The sequence below is a fragment of the Pavona decussata genome, unplaced genomic scaffold, assembly GCF_977016875.1.
Source record: "Pavona decussata unplaced genomic scaffold, jaPavDecu1.1 SCAFFOLD_38, whole genome shotgun sequence".
NCBI lineage: Eukaryota > Metazoa > Cnidaria > Anthozoa > Scleractinia > Agariciidae > Pavona > Pavona decussata.
In genome coordinates, this window is record NW_028145460.1 from 3855904 (window position 1) to 3874308 (window position 18405).

The following is an 18405-nucleotide window of genomic DNA, read 5'->3' on the forward strand; positions in this document are numbered from 1 at the left end:
ATCATCATCATCATCATCATCATCATCATCATCATCATCGTCGTCGTCGTCGTCATCATCATCATCATTACAACACCATCACTATCACTATCATCCCTTGCAAACTTTGAACCCTTCAAAGAGTGGTCGGAGGAAGATGAAAAAAGACGACTGTGAACAATTCCTAGAATGGCTTTCCCCACACGCGTTAAAAATTGGAGATACAAAACCGTAATAAGGTAACCGTTTTCTGTTACTAGATTTCACCAATAATATTCATAATACCGGCATTTAATCAACAGCCCAAAAGCCCATTTTCGAGTTGCTTTGATCCTCATTATGAAAGCGACGCTCCGTAAAAAGCTTTCATGTAAAAGTATGTGTCGTTTACATACGAATAAAACCTAAATTTCGAAATATAAATTATGAAGGAATCCTCGCTTTAATTTCATGATAGGGTTCAAAGCAATTTGGAAATAGGTTATTCGAAAATAGTCACAATTGATTACAAAGAAGTGTGTGAAACGTCTTGCCAGTAAATAAATTTAAGGTGGCTCACAACGGTTGTCAGCACTTCCCTTCAATTATAATTTAATCGATCAATTACTGCCACTTTTTGTCATTGGATACTACAACAATGGTATCAGACAAATGTTTTTGAATTAATTTCTTTAAATATGACGCCTCAGAGTCCCAATATATCATATCTCATTAACTGTTAATGGTCCTCAAGACCCGTAGGCGAGAATTTCCTTTGCTTTCTTATCTTTAAAATTGAAAATTGTGTCAATGTATCTGCCAGGGTTTTTACCAAAGTGAATTATTTCAATTAAAAACTTGGACACAATTTTCTTACCCCTTTAAGAAAATAGTCCATAAAATAAGTACAGTCAAAGAAACTCGTGTGGCTTTCAAAGAAAGAGAGCACGCGTTTTTCAGTTCTCATATCCCACACACGGAAGTAAGGATATTATCGTTGTTGAGCATGAAACGTGCTCGTGACAGAGCTGCGTACAAACATAAAACGGTCATGCTAATTGTTCTGCCAAAAATGACCGGCAGTCAAAAATAATAAAAGGGGTTCTTTCTTTAATACACTGAAAAAGTTTCGTGTTTGTAGAAGAAAATTTACAAAGGCACAAGAATTCAGAAATATCAACTCTCGAACTGTCTACCGTAGCGATCTTGTGGCTCGCCAGGAAATCAGTCAAAGTTCTCCTTTTAAGGTGGCCGAACACAGTTTTCTAGTATAAAGGTGTTAGTAAACATTATTTGAAAACTACGTACTTTTGCGAACCCGAAATTAGCATGGTGCAAGATTAACTAAGAAGGAATAAATTTTGATACTTCTTGTTGAGCAAGGTGCCGTTGCCATGGCAACGCAGCAAGCTATTAACCTTTCACAAGTAATGGTTTTCCTTAATTTTTAGAAAATGCACTCGTTAGATTTTTTCCATTTTTTGTATCCAGAAAAACTCACAAAATACTGACATAATGATGCTGCTTTTATGTTATTTTAACAGAGAGATCTCCTGTAAATGTTGGTTTTCCACTTTAGTGTTTTGTTAAGTAACCCTCTGCTGATTTTGTTTTTGGTTTGTAGGCGAGTTACGCTTTTTGAAAACTACTGTTTTGTCAAATTTAGCGAAATTCTAAAGAGTGGTTCCTAAGAAAACAGTTCATTTGCATTAAAACAACCCTTAGTCACAAATTTTTGCTCAAATGCGCATGCGTGGCTTTTAATTTGGTTTTCTCAGCAAGGATGAAAGCATACAAAAAGGCTTAGCTCATTGTGAACTCACTTTCTTTGTTCGGCGGTAAATGAAGAAGGATTCACAAACGAGAAACTGAGTTATTTTAAGAACAAAACTTACCTTTGTGATCCATTTGGTGTAAAATCGAGGGATCGGTAGTATTTGCTTACCGCAATCCTAGCGCGCGCTTAATAGCACCACTAACAGAATCGCGCGAAAACTGTGTTCGGCCACCTTAAATCACACATTTTTTTTACTGCAATCGAAGAATAACAAAAAAATGATTTTCTTTCTTTTTGCATCACTTTCAGCTGGTGTTAATGCCTGCTACTTTGCATTTGAATCAGTGCGTGTGATCTGTCCGAAAATACTGAAAGCTCATCATTTTATTACAAAAAATGTTTTGATTTGTAATTTTGTTTTGACTTAAAGAACACAATTTTCTTTCATCTATGATTACGATTAAGCTGCAGATAAACCATCTGCTTTACTGTGCAATGACGATGTCTTTTCTGCTGATAACTAGATTTCATACTTATTTGTTTTTCTGTCGATTCTTATTTCGTAGTTCCGGCTGGACCGCTGGGAGTGCTTTCGACAAGAACGTCCGACAGATTCTGTTAATGAAGTGAAAACGATTAACACTGCAAATTGGAGATTTGGCCAAACAAGTGTTAGCTGAAGTGGTTTCATCTAATAATTTTTTTCATTTTTTTCAAGCTTTTCCCCACATTTCCTAAGTCTGACTGATTTTCCTCAAATAACTGCTGGTTCCAGCATTAAAGAATTAAACGTATCAAAGGCGGTATCATACAAAATAAATTTATCTGTCGCAAATGTACGTGTGGACTTGTTAAATATTTAATGCTAATTTGATTTCTTAAACGTTTTATTCGTTATGAATAGATATTAGGTGTGTTTTAAAATGTTTTCAACAGCTCATTTCTAATGCTGCTTTAATTACAATGCAGCGATGTAAACTGATTGTTCCTAACGCTATTGCTGAAAACAATCTTATCTTTAATACGAACAATCCTATCTCGTTGTTTGGTGCTCGACCCTGGTTGAGTTGCTACTCAGTTCCCTGTCTAGTTATAGCTTGAAGCCAGACGGGAAGCACTTCTTGTGATGGAGCTGAAAACACTCTTCACGGCTATTCTCCTTTCGCAACTTTTTCAATCAGGTAACTGAATAATTAGGAGAGAAACAGGGGCTCCCAAAGAGAACATTTAAGTAGAAGACACTCTTTTTTGTCAAAATGTCTAATTTTGGGGCTTAGGATAAACGTTCTGACTTATTTTTTTTTTTTATCAATTTGGGCCTGAATAGTTCTTAAGATGTTCGAGAGGTGTTCTCGCCAGGGCGTGTTACACTTCACAACATGTCGTGTAAAGTCTGATTTGCAATGGTGCAATGAAATTGCACGACGGCAACGGCAACGGCAAAGAAAACGTCACCCGAAAATATATCTTTACTTCATTTGTGCCACTTCGCGATTATTTCAACTCGCTTAACTTTTACAAAAATGGCGAACTATCCAGGAACCAAATTGGTAGGAGCGACGTACAAGCTAAGAAAGGAAATGAAAAATTCACCGTCGTGCATTCACGTTCTCATAAAACCTTAAATGTGGTAATTTCATGTTGTTGTTTTGCAGAGGACGGCAAAGAAAAGTACCAAAATGTAAAACGCACGTGCAGAGCGATTGTTTTTGCTCATTAAACCTATTGTTTTGCGGCGTTGTCGTTGCCGTCGCCATCGTCGTTGCTTAAGCCTTCTAATTGCCTGTCAGCCTAGAGTAACATCGGCTTTAGAAACCACTTTTGAAATTGCAGAGAAGACATCTTTTGTATGTTTTTAGAGCAGCATACAATTTCTTTACATGCAAACTGACTTAAAACACCAGGATTTCGTAATAGATGTTTTCTTTTTATCTTTCCAGCTTTGTGCGAAGAACATCAAATTAAACGAAGGTCGAGCAATGTAAGTTGACGTATATCAGTAAAGTATAAATTGAACGATTGAACTTGATTAAGATATTTTTGTGATTAACCACTCAAACCACTCTTTAATTTTCTCAAGAACAAAAGATTTAAGTACATATTTACTGAACGATGAGAAGATACCAGGACTGTAACATTTTCTTTGAATTCACGCGTCAGAATTTAAATAGCAATCTGCTCTAGTCTGTCTACCCGGGCGGTGCGCCTTAATCCGTTCAATATACGGTTATTTCAGGTCCAAGACTCCACAATGATTGCAGTTCCCCATAAGTTATGGGCATTAAGATACAAGAATTGACCTAAACATCAATTGAATATTCGTTGCTGAACATGCGAATGCATATGAAATAGTGTTAATTTTTCAAGTCCAGATGAATTTCGGCAGTTTTATTGAGAAGCACGCACCGATCTGTTTAAGAAATTTCTATATGAGCATCGCCCAGTTTGCGGACAGACTGTGGGCCGTCTGTTCTAGAGTTCGTTGGTTTTATCAAAACCACTACAAAACCTTATATTTTATGAAAGCTGAATAATTATATATTGTGATTAAATCCTATAGAAGGAAGACGTTTCTGCAAAACCACATGTCCTCGTACATTATTAAAAAGCTCCAGACACACCAAAACTCAGTCGAACACTTGAGTTTTGGTGAGAGGCCACAGTTAAAACTTTTGAGCTCATCTCCTATACATTGAAGTTCTGTCACCAATTAATCAAACTATAACAAAATTTGAGCTAAAAGCGGGAGAAAAACGAAACTCACAACAGTTTGACCTGTGAGATACATAAAAAAACTCATCCATATTCAATTGCAACTCTTTTGTTGAAGTGCGCGTAGTGACAATGAGCGACCTGTACCATTTGCAAACTAAGTCTTACATGGTTGGTCGACAGGACAAGTTAAAATAACGAACAACAGAATAATGCTACCAATCCTAAAAAATAATGCAGCTGCAGGTTATCAGGGTCCAGTGAAAATAGAGCTTTTGAAAGGCGCAGGTCTACTGGGTGACAGGTACGGTTCAGTAACTGATACATGACGTGTATACTGTTTTGTTAACCTCAAATCATGGCTGCAGATCAGGTTCGACAATTTTTTTTTAATTTTTGTTATAGTTATATGATTAACTGTCATATAGGCACAAGAGTAAAAATTGGGAAAGTTGGATTTTTGTTTTAGAATCACGAGGCCTAGTCATGCGTTTCTATGCATTCTCAAGACTCATGGCACCTCAAATTATTTTCTATTTCCTTTAGAGAATAACTTACTGTATTTTTAAATTCCCCATTTTCTAAATCAAGGCTTGCGCTTCTCAAAACTGCCGAAAACATTTCACGGCCGAAAAACTATTAATTTGCGAACCTAACGTTCATTACAACAAAATCGTTTTTTCTGACTACTTTTGAAAGAGGGAATCGTTGAAAACTTTACAAGACTATGTAACGCATTCAGCTAGTATGAACCACAAAATACTACCAATCGATAGAAAACGGCGGAGTTGCAAAATTATGCCTTTCTGGCCCGAAAACACTCCAGGAGTTTTGAGAAAGGGATCCTGGAGAAAGTTAACGCTATCAATTTTTTTGTTTTAGGACAATCCTCGACTACAGATTACAGTTACTCATTTCCTCAACAGCAGTCTTGGTATAACACACGGGTAAGCCAAGCTCGATGGGAAAATTCTAGGTCACGTACTTTCTCTCTTAACCATAAAGAGAGACGGTTAAAGACTGAGGCATTCAGTTCTAAGCAGCAGTTCCGGTGTCAGACAGAGCGGCGAGCATGTATCTTAGAATCTTCACAGTATAAAGATGGTGATTACTTGGTTGTACCTCATTTCCCTCGGGGGTAGGGAACCTCATACTGACAAATGACGGGGGTGATCGCCGTTCCTTATAAGGCGGAAATTTGTGGATAATGTCTATTTGGGTGCTAGTCATTTCAAGCGCGTCGGAAATTGGAGTCTAGATTTACATTTCCAATTTCAAACGCATTTTTAAAACCATTATTAACTTAAATTGAAACCAGAGACTTCGTCGACGCGCTTGAAACGATTACATTTCGAAGACGCACGGAGAAACGAGTACAAAAAGATACCGAGACCCAGATAAATCTCTGTTGCTCATAACAGTCGCTCGAAATAGCTAAGAACTCACCTCGCTTGGTCACATGACTTTCCATTTCCTGTGTTAGGAAGTCCCGGATGTTAGCCTGTTCCAGGCTTTCAGATAGTGGGAAGGCGCGAGAGGAAAACTGCCATGTGAACGGCCCAGTCGCTTCTCGTTTTTTCCCTCGTCATCTTTGTTATTCACTCACATCGCAGTTCTCACCGCACTGCTCACCCCATGCCACTACTGTAGACTCAATTACTAGCCGCTGTTCGGGAAATTGTTCAAATTGTTTTCTTCAGATCTGAGTATGAGTATGGATTCACCGTGAAACACCACCCTGATTCCTTGGGTGACGCACTTGGTGTTCACGTGACCTGGATGCTGACACCCTTTGTGAAGTTCAATAAAGCCACGTCATCTTCGCTCGCGGGAGCTTATCGAGTGGAACAGAAAGGGGATAGCGTGACATTCAAGGCAAGTGAATGACGTATATTTTCACAGTTGTCCCGCAAACTACGGTGAATATCGCTTGATACTTAGCCGACGAGGCCGTAGGGCGATTGAGTAGGATAATAGGCCATTTCCGAGTTGCTGTGAACCTCTTTATGAAAGCGAGGCTAAGTGCAAAGCTTTCCATATGAAAATTAGTTTTGTCTTCATATGAATGAAAACTCATTTTCAATATAAAAACTTTGCACTTAGCCTCGCTTTCATAATGAGGTTTACAGCAACTCGTAAATGGCCTACTGCTTGAATTTTCAACATATTGATAACAAAATTAGTTTTCATCCAAAGCTAATTTTCACGTGGTAAGCTTTTTACTTAGCCTCGCGTTTGTAATGAGGTTCAAAAGAACTCGGAAATGGCCCTAAATTATACTCCTGTGAAATAAATTGTCAATGCAAATCCAGGTTGTTAGTAGCCATTGGATTCGAGAATTCACGTATGCCGTAATTGTGATTGTAACTAGAATTACCTCTGTTTCAGATTGACTGGATTTCGTGGATGAAAGAAGCGCACTTTAACTTCAGTGTGATATTCGACAGTGAATACTCCTTGAAGACCGGCAGGCACCATATAGTAACACCAGTCCAACTGCTGTACTACAAGGAATACCGCGAGGATTCACAGGGTCACGTGACGACAAAAAGCCCTCCCTTGTCACCTCCCCTACAGACAGTTGCCATTGAGATTGAGATTCCTGGTAGGATTTGAATTCTTTCCGTACGGTGTATTTTGTCAGCTTTATAGAGGCAAATTGGGTAGGCACTGCAGAACAATTAATGGTCCTTAATGAATTAGACGTCAAGTACTTTAATAGCTGTTGTCGTATTAACCATTTCACTCTCAGGAATGATCAATATGTAATTTCTCTTTGCATTATAAATACATTGTCAACCAGACAGGTGATGAGAATAAAGAAAATCATCAATTTGGTGACAACGTTTGATAGAACATCAAATTCTCTGAACTAACTTTAAAAAGAAATGTATGGCTTTCAGTTAGGAGAATTAACATTCAGATCATGGGAGTGAAAGGGCTAAATCGGCTTTGTACTCTCACTTAACCTGTGCATATTTTTTTTCTAGGATGCTCTGACGCTCTTGGAATGGCATCTGGTGAAATCAAAGACTACCAGCTAACAGCCTCTTCTGCATATTCCGAAACGCAGCCTAATCAGGCTAGGTACAAGCCAGGTAAGCAGGGCCGGGAATCACGTGATCTAACTCTAGAGGTACATTACTTGCAAAAAAATTTCGGACGATTTTAATTTCGAACAAAAATAGTGTCCGAAAATAAAACCGTCCGAAATTTTAAGTGTCCGAAATTTTTACAGTATAATATAAAACTTTAAAAGTACTTTCTGGGCGACGGCATCACATATTCAAAGCCAATATAAATGATATGGCTACAATTTGGATTAGACGACTTTGCTCAGTCGTTCTTTTCATGACTGGAAAGGAAAATATTTGAGACACTGCTTGAGGCATAAGCTTGATTGAGTTTGTGTTATTTTCTCGTTGGTGTATCCGGCTGTATATCCTTGAAGGTACAGCGAAACCATCATTTTCACAGATTTTTTATTTGTCTAATTCATGTTTTTTAGTGGTAAATTTACTTTAGGCATGTTTCAGCGCAGTGTCCGAAATTTTTGTCCGAAAATTGTCCGAAATGAGGGAAAAAGTGTCCGAAAATTAAACGTCCGAAATAAAACGTCCGAATATTTTTGCAAGTAATGTAGTTTGACCAAGCCAGGCTATCCTCACTTGTGGAAAATCAGAGTATTTTAACTCTGCAGCGAAAGTTGAAGTGCTGAAGTGAGTCCGCGCATTTCCAACTGGGCGCTAGCCAAGAAATTAAAGGAGACAAAGAAAAATATTCTTATCCTCGGTGGGAACCGAACGTACCCAAGACCTCCGGATAAAATCAACCGTGGTGCCATGGTTGTCAGTTGGCCACAAGAGCGAAATCAAATGGCCAATAAAATGCGTCTTTTCTACGATCATTACTAATGAATTTTTCGTACTGGATATGTTCAATTTTCGGACTAGATTCCTGTTTAAAAATTTCGAAACTTGTACCTTCTCGAACAGTGTTATTAATTAAGTTTGTTGTGTTTTGAAACATGTTTATTCTCCGCTCGAGACATGCTGAAAGGAGCCTACTGGTTTGAATTAATGTAAGGCGTGAAATAAAGACTGCACCTTCCCGGAAGGTATAACCTTGAGGAAAAGTGTTAAAGTAAAATAAATAAACAAATAATTAAATGAATAAATAAATAAATGAAAGAGTGAAGAATGATAACTAAACGAACGAATGATTGGGGGAAGGGGAGGGAAGGAAGGAAGGAAGGAAGGAACGAAGGAAAGAAAGAACGAATGAATGAATGAATGAAGGAAGGAAGGAAGGAAGGAAGGAAGGAAGAAAGGAATGAATGAATGAATGAATGAATGAATGAATGAATGAATGAATGAATGAATGAATGAATGAATGAATGAATGAATGAATGCATGCATGCATGCATGCATGCATGAATGAATGAATGAATGAATGAATGAATGAATGAATGAATGAATGAATGAATGAATAAATAAAGGAAGAAAGGAATGTATGAATGAATGAATGAATGAATGAATGAATGAATAAAGGAAGAAAGGAATGTATGTATGTATGTATGTATGTATGAACCGAACGAACGAACGAACGAACGAATGGATGAAGGAAGTAATAAATGAACTGAAAGAAAGTCTCAGTTGGTTTATTTTCCTATAACCTTAAAAGGTGACGGGCACGATGCTTGGTGCGCGTTCATCACAAACACGCAACAGTACATTCAGTTGGATTTTACGAGGAAAACACGCGTGACGCGCATCGTGACGTACGGAAGGAGTCAGAAGGAGCATTGGGTTAAGAGATACAACCTACAGTTCAGCAATGATGAAGTGACATGGCACAACTACACAGAACATGGCTTTACAAAGGTCAGTCAGATGCTCTATTTACGATCACGGGCTAATATTCATACCGCTTTGTTCTTTAGACTATATGCATTAAAAGGGTTAAATAACAACCGAGAACAAATAAATTTATGGCAGGGAAAGGGCGGGTTTAGAACTTGCAGCCCCTTGGTCATCATCATCACGACTAAAGTGGACAAACTTAATCAGAAACCTGGCGTGCATGCTTACCATTTTCATGGAAAACCCGGAAATTCCAGCTGGAAAATCAAATGGTACGCATCACTCCATTTGGATTACTTCTGAAATTATGGGCTTCTTATCAAAGTGGTGTATTTTTATTACTCCTTTTGGGATTTACAGCTGATGTTCATACATTTTTCATGTTATCCATCTTCTGTTAAGACAAGCTAAATCATTTCGTATTTATGCCGAAAATTTCCATCCGGGTAGTTTGCGTAAATGGTAAGTACCCCTGACCACTACAGCTCATTGATCCCTAAAGTCATCTACAACTACGAGCAGTTCAAATCAAACAACAGTTTCTGAATGTCTGCTTCTAGCAATATGATTGGGTCAGTGACAGGGTGGAATTCCTAACAGTATCATGTTATTTTATGAATTGGTCTACGTAAAGTAAAAGACCACTTTATCATACGTGCCTGCAATTTTACAATGGTAGGATATGGTTGCTAAGACAGCCTATAGAAAAACCTTTTAGCTTATCATATAAGGCTTGCTTTTTCTCTGCTCTTTACTCACAGCAATTTAAGGATGCATTCTTTTGGTGCTATTCTAGCTGTTCTTATTCCGGTATAGAAATAACAATACACGGAATTTCAGTTTCGAAAAGAACGCTCCTAAAATCTGGAAACGGAATACCGGGCGGAGATGTCTGCGTGCGCGAGCGGCCGCGAAGGATTTCCAGCCAAAAATTTCCCAAAAGAACGCGCACTCTGTGTATTCCGAGTAAACCGTTCATATAGGAAACAGAATGAACAGAATGGTATTCCGTTCATTCCGAAAACGGAATAGCTCCTAAAAGAACACAAATACCGTCTATTCCGAGTGTTCCTATTGCGGAATAATCCCAAAAGAACGCGCCTTAAGTCTTTCTTGTTTTTCATTTTAGGAATTTGTTGGGAACTCGGACAAATCCACTCCAGTTTCCCACCAACTGAGTAACGAAATCGAGGCTAACAGTCTCCGCGTGAGACCGCTGGACTGGAAGAAACTGATTTGTATGCGCTTTGAGGTTTACGGCTGTACAATTGAACGCTCACCTGGTATGTTTACAAATAATTGAACCGAGATTGGGTAAATCACTCGCGAGAACACGCAAGATCCCACATCGGCGCAAACGCTGAGATTGGAGAGTCAAGAACATTGTCGCGTTCAAGACACAACCTCGCGATCACAATGACAATCTGAAACTGTTGTTTTGTAGTTGTTTCGTAGACGGTAATACGAGAACTCAAAGTTGAAATGTATCGGCTCCTAGGCGAAAAAAGACTTGGGTTGCCTATAATTTTCACAATTTAGGCAAACCGCAATTAATTCTTAAAAACTTTCCTTGAAAGAAATTCAAACGGGTTGGCAAATGGAAGTTTCAAAAAAGCTATTTCAATGGATCCGTACAAAAATCACTGACAACAAATAAACAAAAAAAACAAAAACAAAACAAAACCAAAGAAAAACAATTAAACAGAAACAGAATAACAGTCTGACTGAAGTCCTAGCTTGCCTACGAGAACTGGGACCCATAAAAAAAATGAATGGATTAATAAATAAATAAAAAATAAATAAATAAATAAATAAATAAATAAATAAATAAATAAATAAGTAAATAAATAAATCACGTGAATTAGATGAATGCAAGTCTATCAAATACACGCAAGTCTTGACAGCCGGGCAGGTCACATTTTCTTAATCTAACTTCGGAGAAGCCGTAAAACTCTCTGTAAAACAGTACAGTACAGTACAATACAATACAATACAATAATATAATACTTTACTTGCCATCACGAGGAAATTTTTACAAAAATTAATTACATAATAACAAATAAATGGTTAGGAAACTTAACAAAAACCATTAAGGCTTGTAAGCTTAGGTTCCCTCACAAGAAAAGACAGGATAAATAAATTTAGACAAACAGATGTAGCAAACGTGTTGACGAGAACATTTGCAATCTATAAATATAGAATCAGTAATTGTTGATAATGGATTTTTTACGTTTTTTTTCTGAAGGATGCAACAGATAAAGAGTTAGTAATCTCGGAAGTAAGAAAGTTGAAAAACTGTGGATCTTGATAAAAAACGACACTAATTAATGGATATTTGTTCTACATAATGTTAGACGAAGAGAATTTGCGCTCCTGATGTAGCCGTGGATTTGGTTGTTCCTCACGAATTTGTTTTGAAATTTTCGAGGGAGAATAGGGTTCTTGAACGAGAACATGAACTGAGCTAGTTGTACCAAATGAATGTTGTGAAATTTAAGCAAATCGAGTTTCTTAAAAATAGGTCCTGTATGAGCATCATAATTGGACTTGTTCACCATTCTAATTACGTGTTCTTACAAAATTACGATTCTTCGGAGATTTGTTTTATAGCTTGATCCCCAAACCAAATTATAATAATTAAAGAATGGAAGTAGCATTGAGTTATATAGCATGCGACAGAAGATCTTGACATGTACAGAAAAAAACTAGATCTAAAATTATACCCATAGATTTAGGCAATAAAAAAAGTCTGCAAAGCAAATTTCAATCATGCAGGCAAAATTGTATACTAACTTAACTCCCCCCCCCCCCCCGACACGGAAATGAGTAAGAAATGGATTTCTCTTAGTGATATAATCAACTATAATCATTTGTGTCTGTCTTAGTGAACTGCATCTATCCGCTTGGTCTAGAGTCTGGATACATACCAGATGAAGCTCTCAGTCACAGCGTGGATACATCTAGGACTCCCTCAAATCCCGTGTATATCCGCCTTAACAAAATACCAGGAACCTTCCCTAATGGCTGGCAGGCTGCGTTGGGGAAAATGGATTATCTGCAGGTAAAATGGCAAACTTTGTAGGGAAACGATGAAACGATTTACTCGGGATTCCATTTAAATCAGCCCAGTCTGTTGAACTGAACGTAACGTCTCCTGCGAATAAATAAATAGATAAAAAAATAATAGATCGCATTTATTCCATTACGCATATGCCGCACGTTGGCATTCATATCCTAGCAGTATGATATGTAGGATCATGGATGTCTGTCCCATGAACCTAGGTTAACAACCTTAGCTCCCACGAGTCTCCTGTAGTTCAGTGGTAGAGCATCCGAACTAGTAATCGGAAGGTCATAGGTTCGACTCCTCATAGGAGCACTCGCAGATTTCCTTTTTCCGAGTATGCCTGTGTCACTTACTAAATAATACACGATTCTCATTTATTCACCAGGCTTAAAATATACCATCACATTTATTCCACTGCGCATATGCCACACGTGTCATCCCCTGAGGAGCACTCAACTTTTTTTTTTCCGAGCATGCCTGTGTCACTCACTGAATAATACGTAATTCTCAAATAAAAGATTCCTTAGCAATTCACAGGAGAGATTTGAGAGGTGTGGAGGGAGGGGTTGCACAAAACTGATGTTGGTCACTCTTTTCAGGTTGATTTTGGTTCGTTGCGAAAGGTGACCAGAGTAGCCACTCAGGGTTCCGCTGAAAGCAATTTCCCGTTTTACGTGAAGAGTTTTAAATTTAAATACAGCAACGACAGCATCGTTTGGCGGGAGTACAGTGAATATGGAAGGACCAAGGTAAATAGAGGTTTTTTCTTCCGGTCAAATCTGCTATCATCGTTTGGACATAATAGGGCAAACATGCCGCAAAATAAAATGCTTTATGGGAAAAATCTGAATTAGTTAAATGTCAAATCATTTCATGGAAATTTGAATCCAGAATAAGAATAAGCGGAATAAGCTGTTAGATTTTTTTTTTGAGTAAATTTGGGAAGACATTTCTGCAAACTTTCGCTATAACACATGATAATTTAAAAGCCATCTTGTACTCCAGTTTTCCTATTCGAATTCAGGAAGAGGTCAATTGAACACACCCCTTTTCACTAATTATACTCTTGAGAATCTAACGGAAGCATTTCAGCGAGAAAGTATGTACCAGCAGTTTTTAGTTTATTCTTTTCATACATTTTATGGACTGTTAAACTCTGCGAAAGCCCGAGGGAAAACAATCAACGAAAATGGTATAGAAAACAGAGTGAAGACATGATTAATATCCCTTTTTAACCCATGTGATTAAATTTAATAAGTATGCACGGGTAAACAAATTCAACGTTACAATTGGCAAACTGGCAAATGTATAATCTCACTTTATAGCTATAACATCCTCGTAGAGTGAAAAGCGATAGAAAAGCGTTATGAACACTTTAGAAACAGCTAAATTACGACGAAGGGCGGGAAAAACCGTTTCCGAAAACATGACCGAAGATTTTTATTAGAGATGTCATATTTGAGACACAATCTTAACCTTCATCACCATACATATCACAAAAAAATGACATATTCAATGCTCTGTTTCAAATGGGTGCCCATCCTCAACGAAGGTGTTCCGAGGTGTTCCGAGGCGTTCCGAGGAATTCTGAGGTGTTCCGAGGTGCATCACGCTACAGAAACCGGGTCAAGCACCGGCCGTGTGGGCCACTTAGGCTCGAAATGCGATTTTACCTTATTTTTAACATTTTGTTTATTTCAGGAGCTAAATGGTCCCAAGGATACACATGAAGCCAAATATTCGGTCGTTGTTAGGTTACTTGAGTCTGTCACGGCTCGTTTCGTACGATTCATTCCAACTTCCGCTTCATCACTTAGAGTGATGCGAGCTGAGCTGTACGGCTGTATGGCGGAACCGTTGCCTCCCTACGGTGGTAAGGTTTTTTTTAAAGAATTGGTTCCTTTTTAGCGTGCTTATATCGAGTTTTATTGTTCGTCACATTGCAACACTGCCCAAATACGGTCATGGTGAACTCAATATACGTACTCGTCATCATCGGAGACCCAGGGGCAGTTAGTCGAGTTGAAGGGATTTTCGTGGGCGAACGTTTACTGCCCCTGGGTCTTCGAGGATAATCACTAAATTGATGACAACAAAATAATTCGTTGGTGAGCAACCGGCAGATAGGGGAGGGGAAGAGGTGACTAACACAGCCATACTTCGTAATATGTTGCTCAAACACAGAATATTAGAAAAGCTCAATGTAATAACAATAATAATAATAATAATAATAATAATAATAATAATAATAATAATAATAATAATAATAATAATAATAATAACTTATTAATTTATATTGCGCTTTTTAAAATGCAATGATCAAAAGGCATTACGATATTAGAATATACTAAATATGTACATAAACTAAATTTTACAATAAAAAAGTAATTTAGGCCGTAAAGGCTAAAAGCTAACTTAAAAAGAAGGTGATTTGAATTTCACTCGGATTCTTCATACATCTACTCAGCGACGGAGTTAAATCCTTAAAGAGTGATCAAATGAAGGCTTTTATTGGTTAGACATGGACGAAAATAAGTTATAAGGATTTATCAACCGCATGAATAACATTCGTTCTTTGAACAGCTGGGCCCATGGCGGAGGAAGCCGCTTTGGTCATGCCGCTACGAACACATCATAAAACCACAGATCAGAACATTAACCATGAACTCGTGACAATGTCAATCACTTTTATTTGATTGACAGGTGTCCCAGAGTACTCGCGAAGAGCCGTGCTCTTGGATCCAGACTCGGGGTGGCTGTATGTCTGTATGTACGCTGAACAAAGGTAAAAAAAAAACGCACAATTGACGGTTTATTTATTGCAGTAGTTTTAAGGCTTTACTTAAACGGTCCTTTGTCTCAGCCTATAATCATGATGGCACAAGTGCCAGTGGGGCCGAGCATTAAACTTCACAAAGAAACAATTTCAAATTGAGCATAATTAACTTGAATCTTGATTGATTGAATCTTTAAAAAATCTTGATTGGCACTAGGTAAAGGATTTTAAGAAAAAAATTGGAGGGATGTAGCTGTGCCAGAAATTGTCCAGTCGTGTTTTGAACTTTCCTTACATTTCCCTGTATTTTTCCCGCGAACTATTTTTAATAGCAGTTCACGGGTGGTTCGCTGGAAACGATTTACAGACAAATGTATAGAAATGTCAAAACGTAATTAGATGCTTTCTAGCACAGCTACATTCCTCAGTTATTTTCTGTTAAAATTCTTTGCCTAGTGCCTAAAGTTTCCAATTCATGAATTTTTCAGAATGGATGTTTTATGAAAATTATTTGACGTCGGATTTCCATACAAACACTGTTATTTCCAGACGTGTTTACCTACCCATCAAGATGGCTTTCAAAACCGTGATAAGGTCTATTAAATCTTTAAACTTTCCAGTCCCGGCACACTAATCTATTTTCTTGTCTTATTAGTTTCGAAAACAGTTGCTTTTCATCAGACGATGGTCAGGAGTGGAGAGGTGAAAAAAAATAATTATGCTTTTGATTTCTTCTACCGTTTGAGTTTTATTTCGATTTTGTTGATTTTTAGGGTAGGTTTAGTTGACAAGGATGCATTTAAACCAGTCGGTCAACACTTCAGTCTGCTCTTACAATCACATGGGAGTCTGCGGAATTTCTCCTTATGATGGTAACACCGAAACCCGCAGAACTTTAGAACAAAAATTCATCTTCCAAATCGGCACTCTTAATCCCCACGAATCAACGAACCCTGTTAATTCATTCGACTAATTCCACTCTCATTCATTCTTGTCTTCCGTGTTACCATACTCCCACCAAAGGCGTAACTCCACTGCTGACTACATAAACACAAACACCCCACAATTCCTTGATTCGCTCTGACCGGAAGGGCTAATGCTCGAATCCCTTTACGGTGGCCAATTTGCCTTTAGTTGTCACCCCTGTCGATAAACCAAACGGAAGTTAGTTGAGATTCTCACAATTTGATAGTCTCCTACGCAGCCGCTTTTAGGCTCGTCACGCAACGAGCCTAAAAACGGCTGCGTTGGAGACTAACAATTTGAAGACCAGCAAATTAACCAGTAACATGAATCCCACCGCTTCTAGCTATCGAGGCCTACATCATTGGCATCATTGCTTTGGACCCTAAAAACAGGATGCTTTTTGGATTGGACCGTCAAATGAACTTTCATCGGAGCACCGACCATGGTGGGACCTGGAAGATCATTTCCTCTGCGCTCTTTTATGACGCGAAAATCCACACTCATCTTATAATGAGCACCGGAATCCCAGAGAATATGGTATCGGTCAAGCCGGAGTCATTTTGGTCAGCAACTACCTTGAGCGGAGTAAAGTGGGCAGGTATGTGTATTTATTTTTCTATTATAAAGAATTTTACGATAACTGTTAAATATTCCTCACGCGCTGATTGGCTCGTAGCTATTGTCTATAAGAGTACAGACAATAAAAATGACGTCAGATGTATCGCGTGGGCTCTCTCAACGGAAAACAAAGCCAATTCCGCTTACAAATCACGTTCAGCCTAATTGTCTTTTAGTGAGACATTTTTCCGCCTGCGTAAGTTGCTTAGCTTATTTCTGACTGTGAAGGCCTTTTATTCGTAAGTTAATTATTTGGTGTTTGTTACTTGAATGGTTCTTATCTGATCAACGAAACTGGTCGACTGCATTTTCGATGGCATCTGTACATCTTTTTCAGAGTTGTTATGACAGCAACGCGATGAACGAGATGAAGACTTTACCTCTCGATCTTGTGAACAATTACGACGCGCAGACGCACACGGAGCATAAAAAAAAAAAAATTTTGGAACAACCCTGAAGAAGATGAACAGTCGCCATGGAAACTAATTAAGTCAAGCCCTTACCAGAATGAGTAAAAACCCTTCATGTAACCATGTCACCAACCGATCGCAATCCGAACCGTATTATTAATGTCAGGTGGTATTATGTTTCCGAATTTCAGTGTCTGGGTCTGGAATCCACATGATGACCGCTGGTCAGAGAAACTGGAGTATGGTGGCTTCTTGGAAATGCTGTGGAAACTGAAGTGTCACTTGTATACGCTGAACAGACAACATGCTGAATTTTATATTATTTTATTGTAGTTTAGAAGGAAAGCATTACATTAAGCAAAGAGATTCTGTTCCCTAAGGTTTAAATGATAATTTCTCCAGTTCAGTTTTGCTCACGGTATCTGCAATAAATTTTTACCACCTCCTTTTTTGCGCACTTGTCCAGTTTTTCCTAAATTGATGTTATGACTATTTTAACGTAAAATTCACAACGGAAATCGCCATAACACGACAAAATGAGGCCTTATCAACGTTTATTTTGGACTGGGGTTAATCGGCTTTTAAACATCCGAGAAAGTATAACAAAGGGCCATTGAACTGCGAGTTTTTTGTTGTCCATTTTAGTACAATAGTCAAACGCCGGTATCTGAAGTGATAAAGTGCTTGAATAACTTTTGAACTAATAAACTCGTTTAGTTTTGTAGCTATTCCGAGAAGTTCTTTTTTTCCCCCCAGCTAAGTACATTGTAATTTATGCAAGTGTTGCAAAATAAATGTCTGTTTTTTGTTGTTGTTTTACCAGCCTGTAATGCTGTATGTTTTAAAACACGACCTATAATACCCGTTTTCAAGCAGTGGAGAAACGAAACGTTTACGCCTAGAAAGGAAAATCTTTGTATGTATAGCCTATTCCAAGTGCTCAGATTAATGGAGAACAATAACAACATAACTCGTGAAGAAAAAAAAAGTAGAAAGAGTAAGAAAAAATTGAGAGAGCGACTCTTTTACTCTACGGCAAACTTTTTTCTTCGCTTATTTTACCGCCGTCCGCTGATGCGCTAACCAACCGTTTTAGGTTGCATTTTTACACTTAATCGCTTCGATTCAAGCTACGCCATCCGCAACAAACTTTTTTCCATGCTTCGAAGATAACGAGCCCGCTTTAATGGACCTAAAAAATTGGTCTTGGCTCTAAAGTTTTCGAACACAGACAATATCACAAGATTACATGGACGTTA

The 18405-nt window shown here is 38.1% G+C and overlaps 1 protein-coding gene across 2 annotated transcripts; it reads left to right on the forward strand.

The window, feature by feature from the left end:
- Positions 1-2483: 2483 nt before the first annotated feature.
- On the forward strand, positions 2484-17965 carry LOC146483684 (lactadherin-like). 2 transcript variants are annotated; one of them, XM_085105551.1, is made up of 15 exons: positions 2484-2538; positions 3676-3716; positions 5330-5394; positions 6148-6322; positions 6836-7052; positions 7438-7545; positions 9131-9330; positions 10439-10592; positions 12195-12370; positions 12976-13125; positions 14078-14249; positions 15080-15161; positions 15808-15854; positions 16462-16716; positions 17338-17965. In XM_085105551.1, the coding sequence occupies exons 4-15, from the start codon at positions 6227-6229 to the stop codon at positions 17418-17420; spliced, it is 1740 nt and encodes a 579-aa protein (XP_084961677.1). In that variant the 5' UTR covers positions 2484-2538; positions 3676-3716; positions 5330-5394; positions 6148-6226; the 3' UTR covers positions 17421-17965. The 2 variants fall into 2 exon arrangements, with proteins under 2 accessions (XP_084961677.1, XP_084961676.1); XM_085105550.1 differs by lacking the exon at positions 2484-2538 and adding an exon at positions 2693-2916.
- The last annotated feature ends 440 nt before the right edge of the window (positions 17966-18405 follow it).

Bases quoted from the DNA above. Each gene is read 5' to 3' on its own strand.
- LOC146483684 (XM_085105550.1), top strand. From the start codon at position 2,862: ATGGAGCTGAAAACACTCTTCACGGCTATTCTCCTTTCGCAACTTTTT. The intron at 2,917-3,675 runs GTAACTGAATAA...TTATCTTTCCAG, and splicing joins TTCGCAACTTTTTCAATCAG to CTTTGTGCGAAGAACATCAA. The intron at 3,717-5,329 runs GTAAGTTGACGT...TTTTTGTTTTAG, and splicing joins TTAAACGAAGGTCGAGCAAT to GACAATCCTCGACTACAGAT.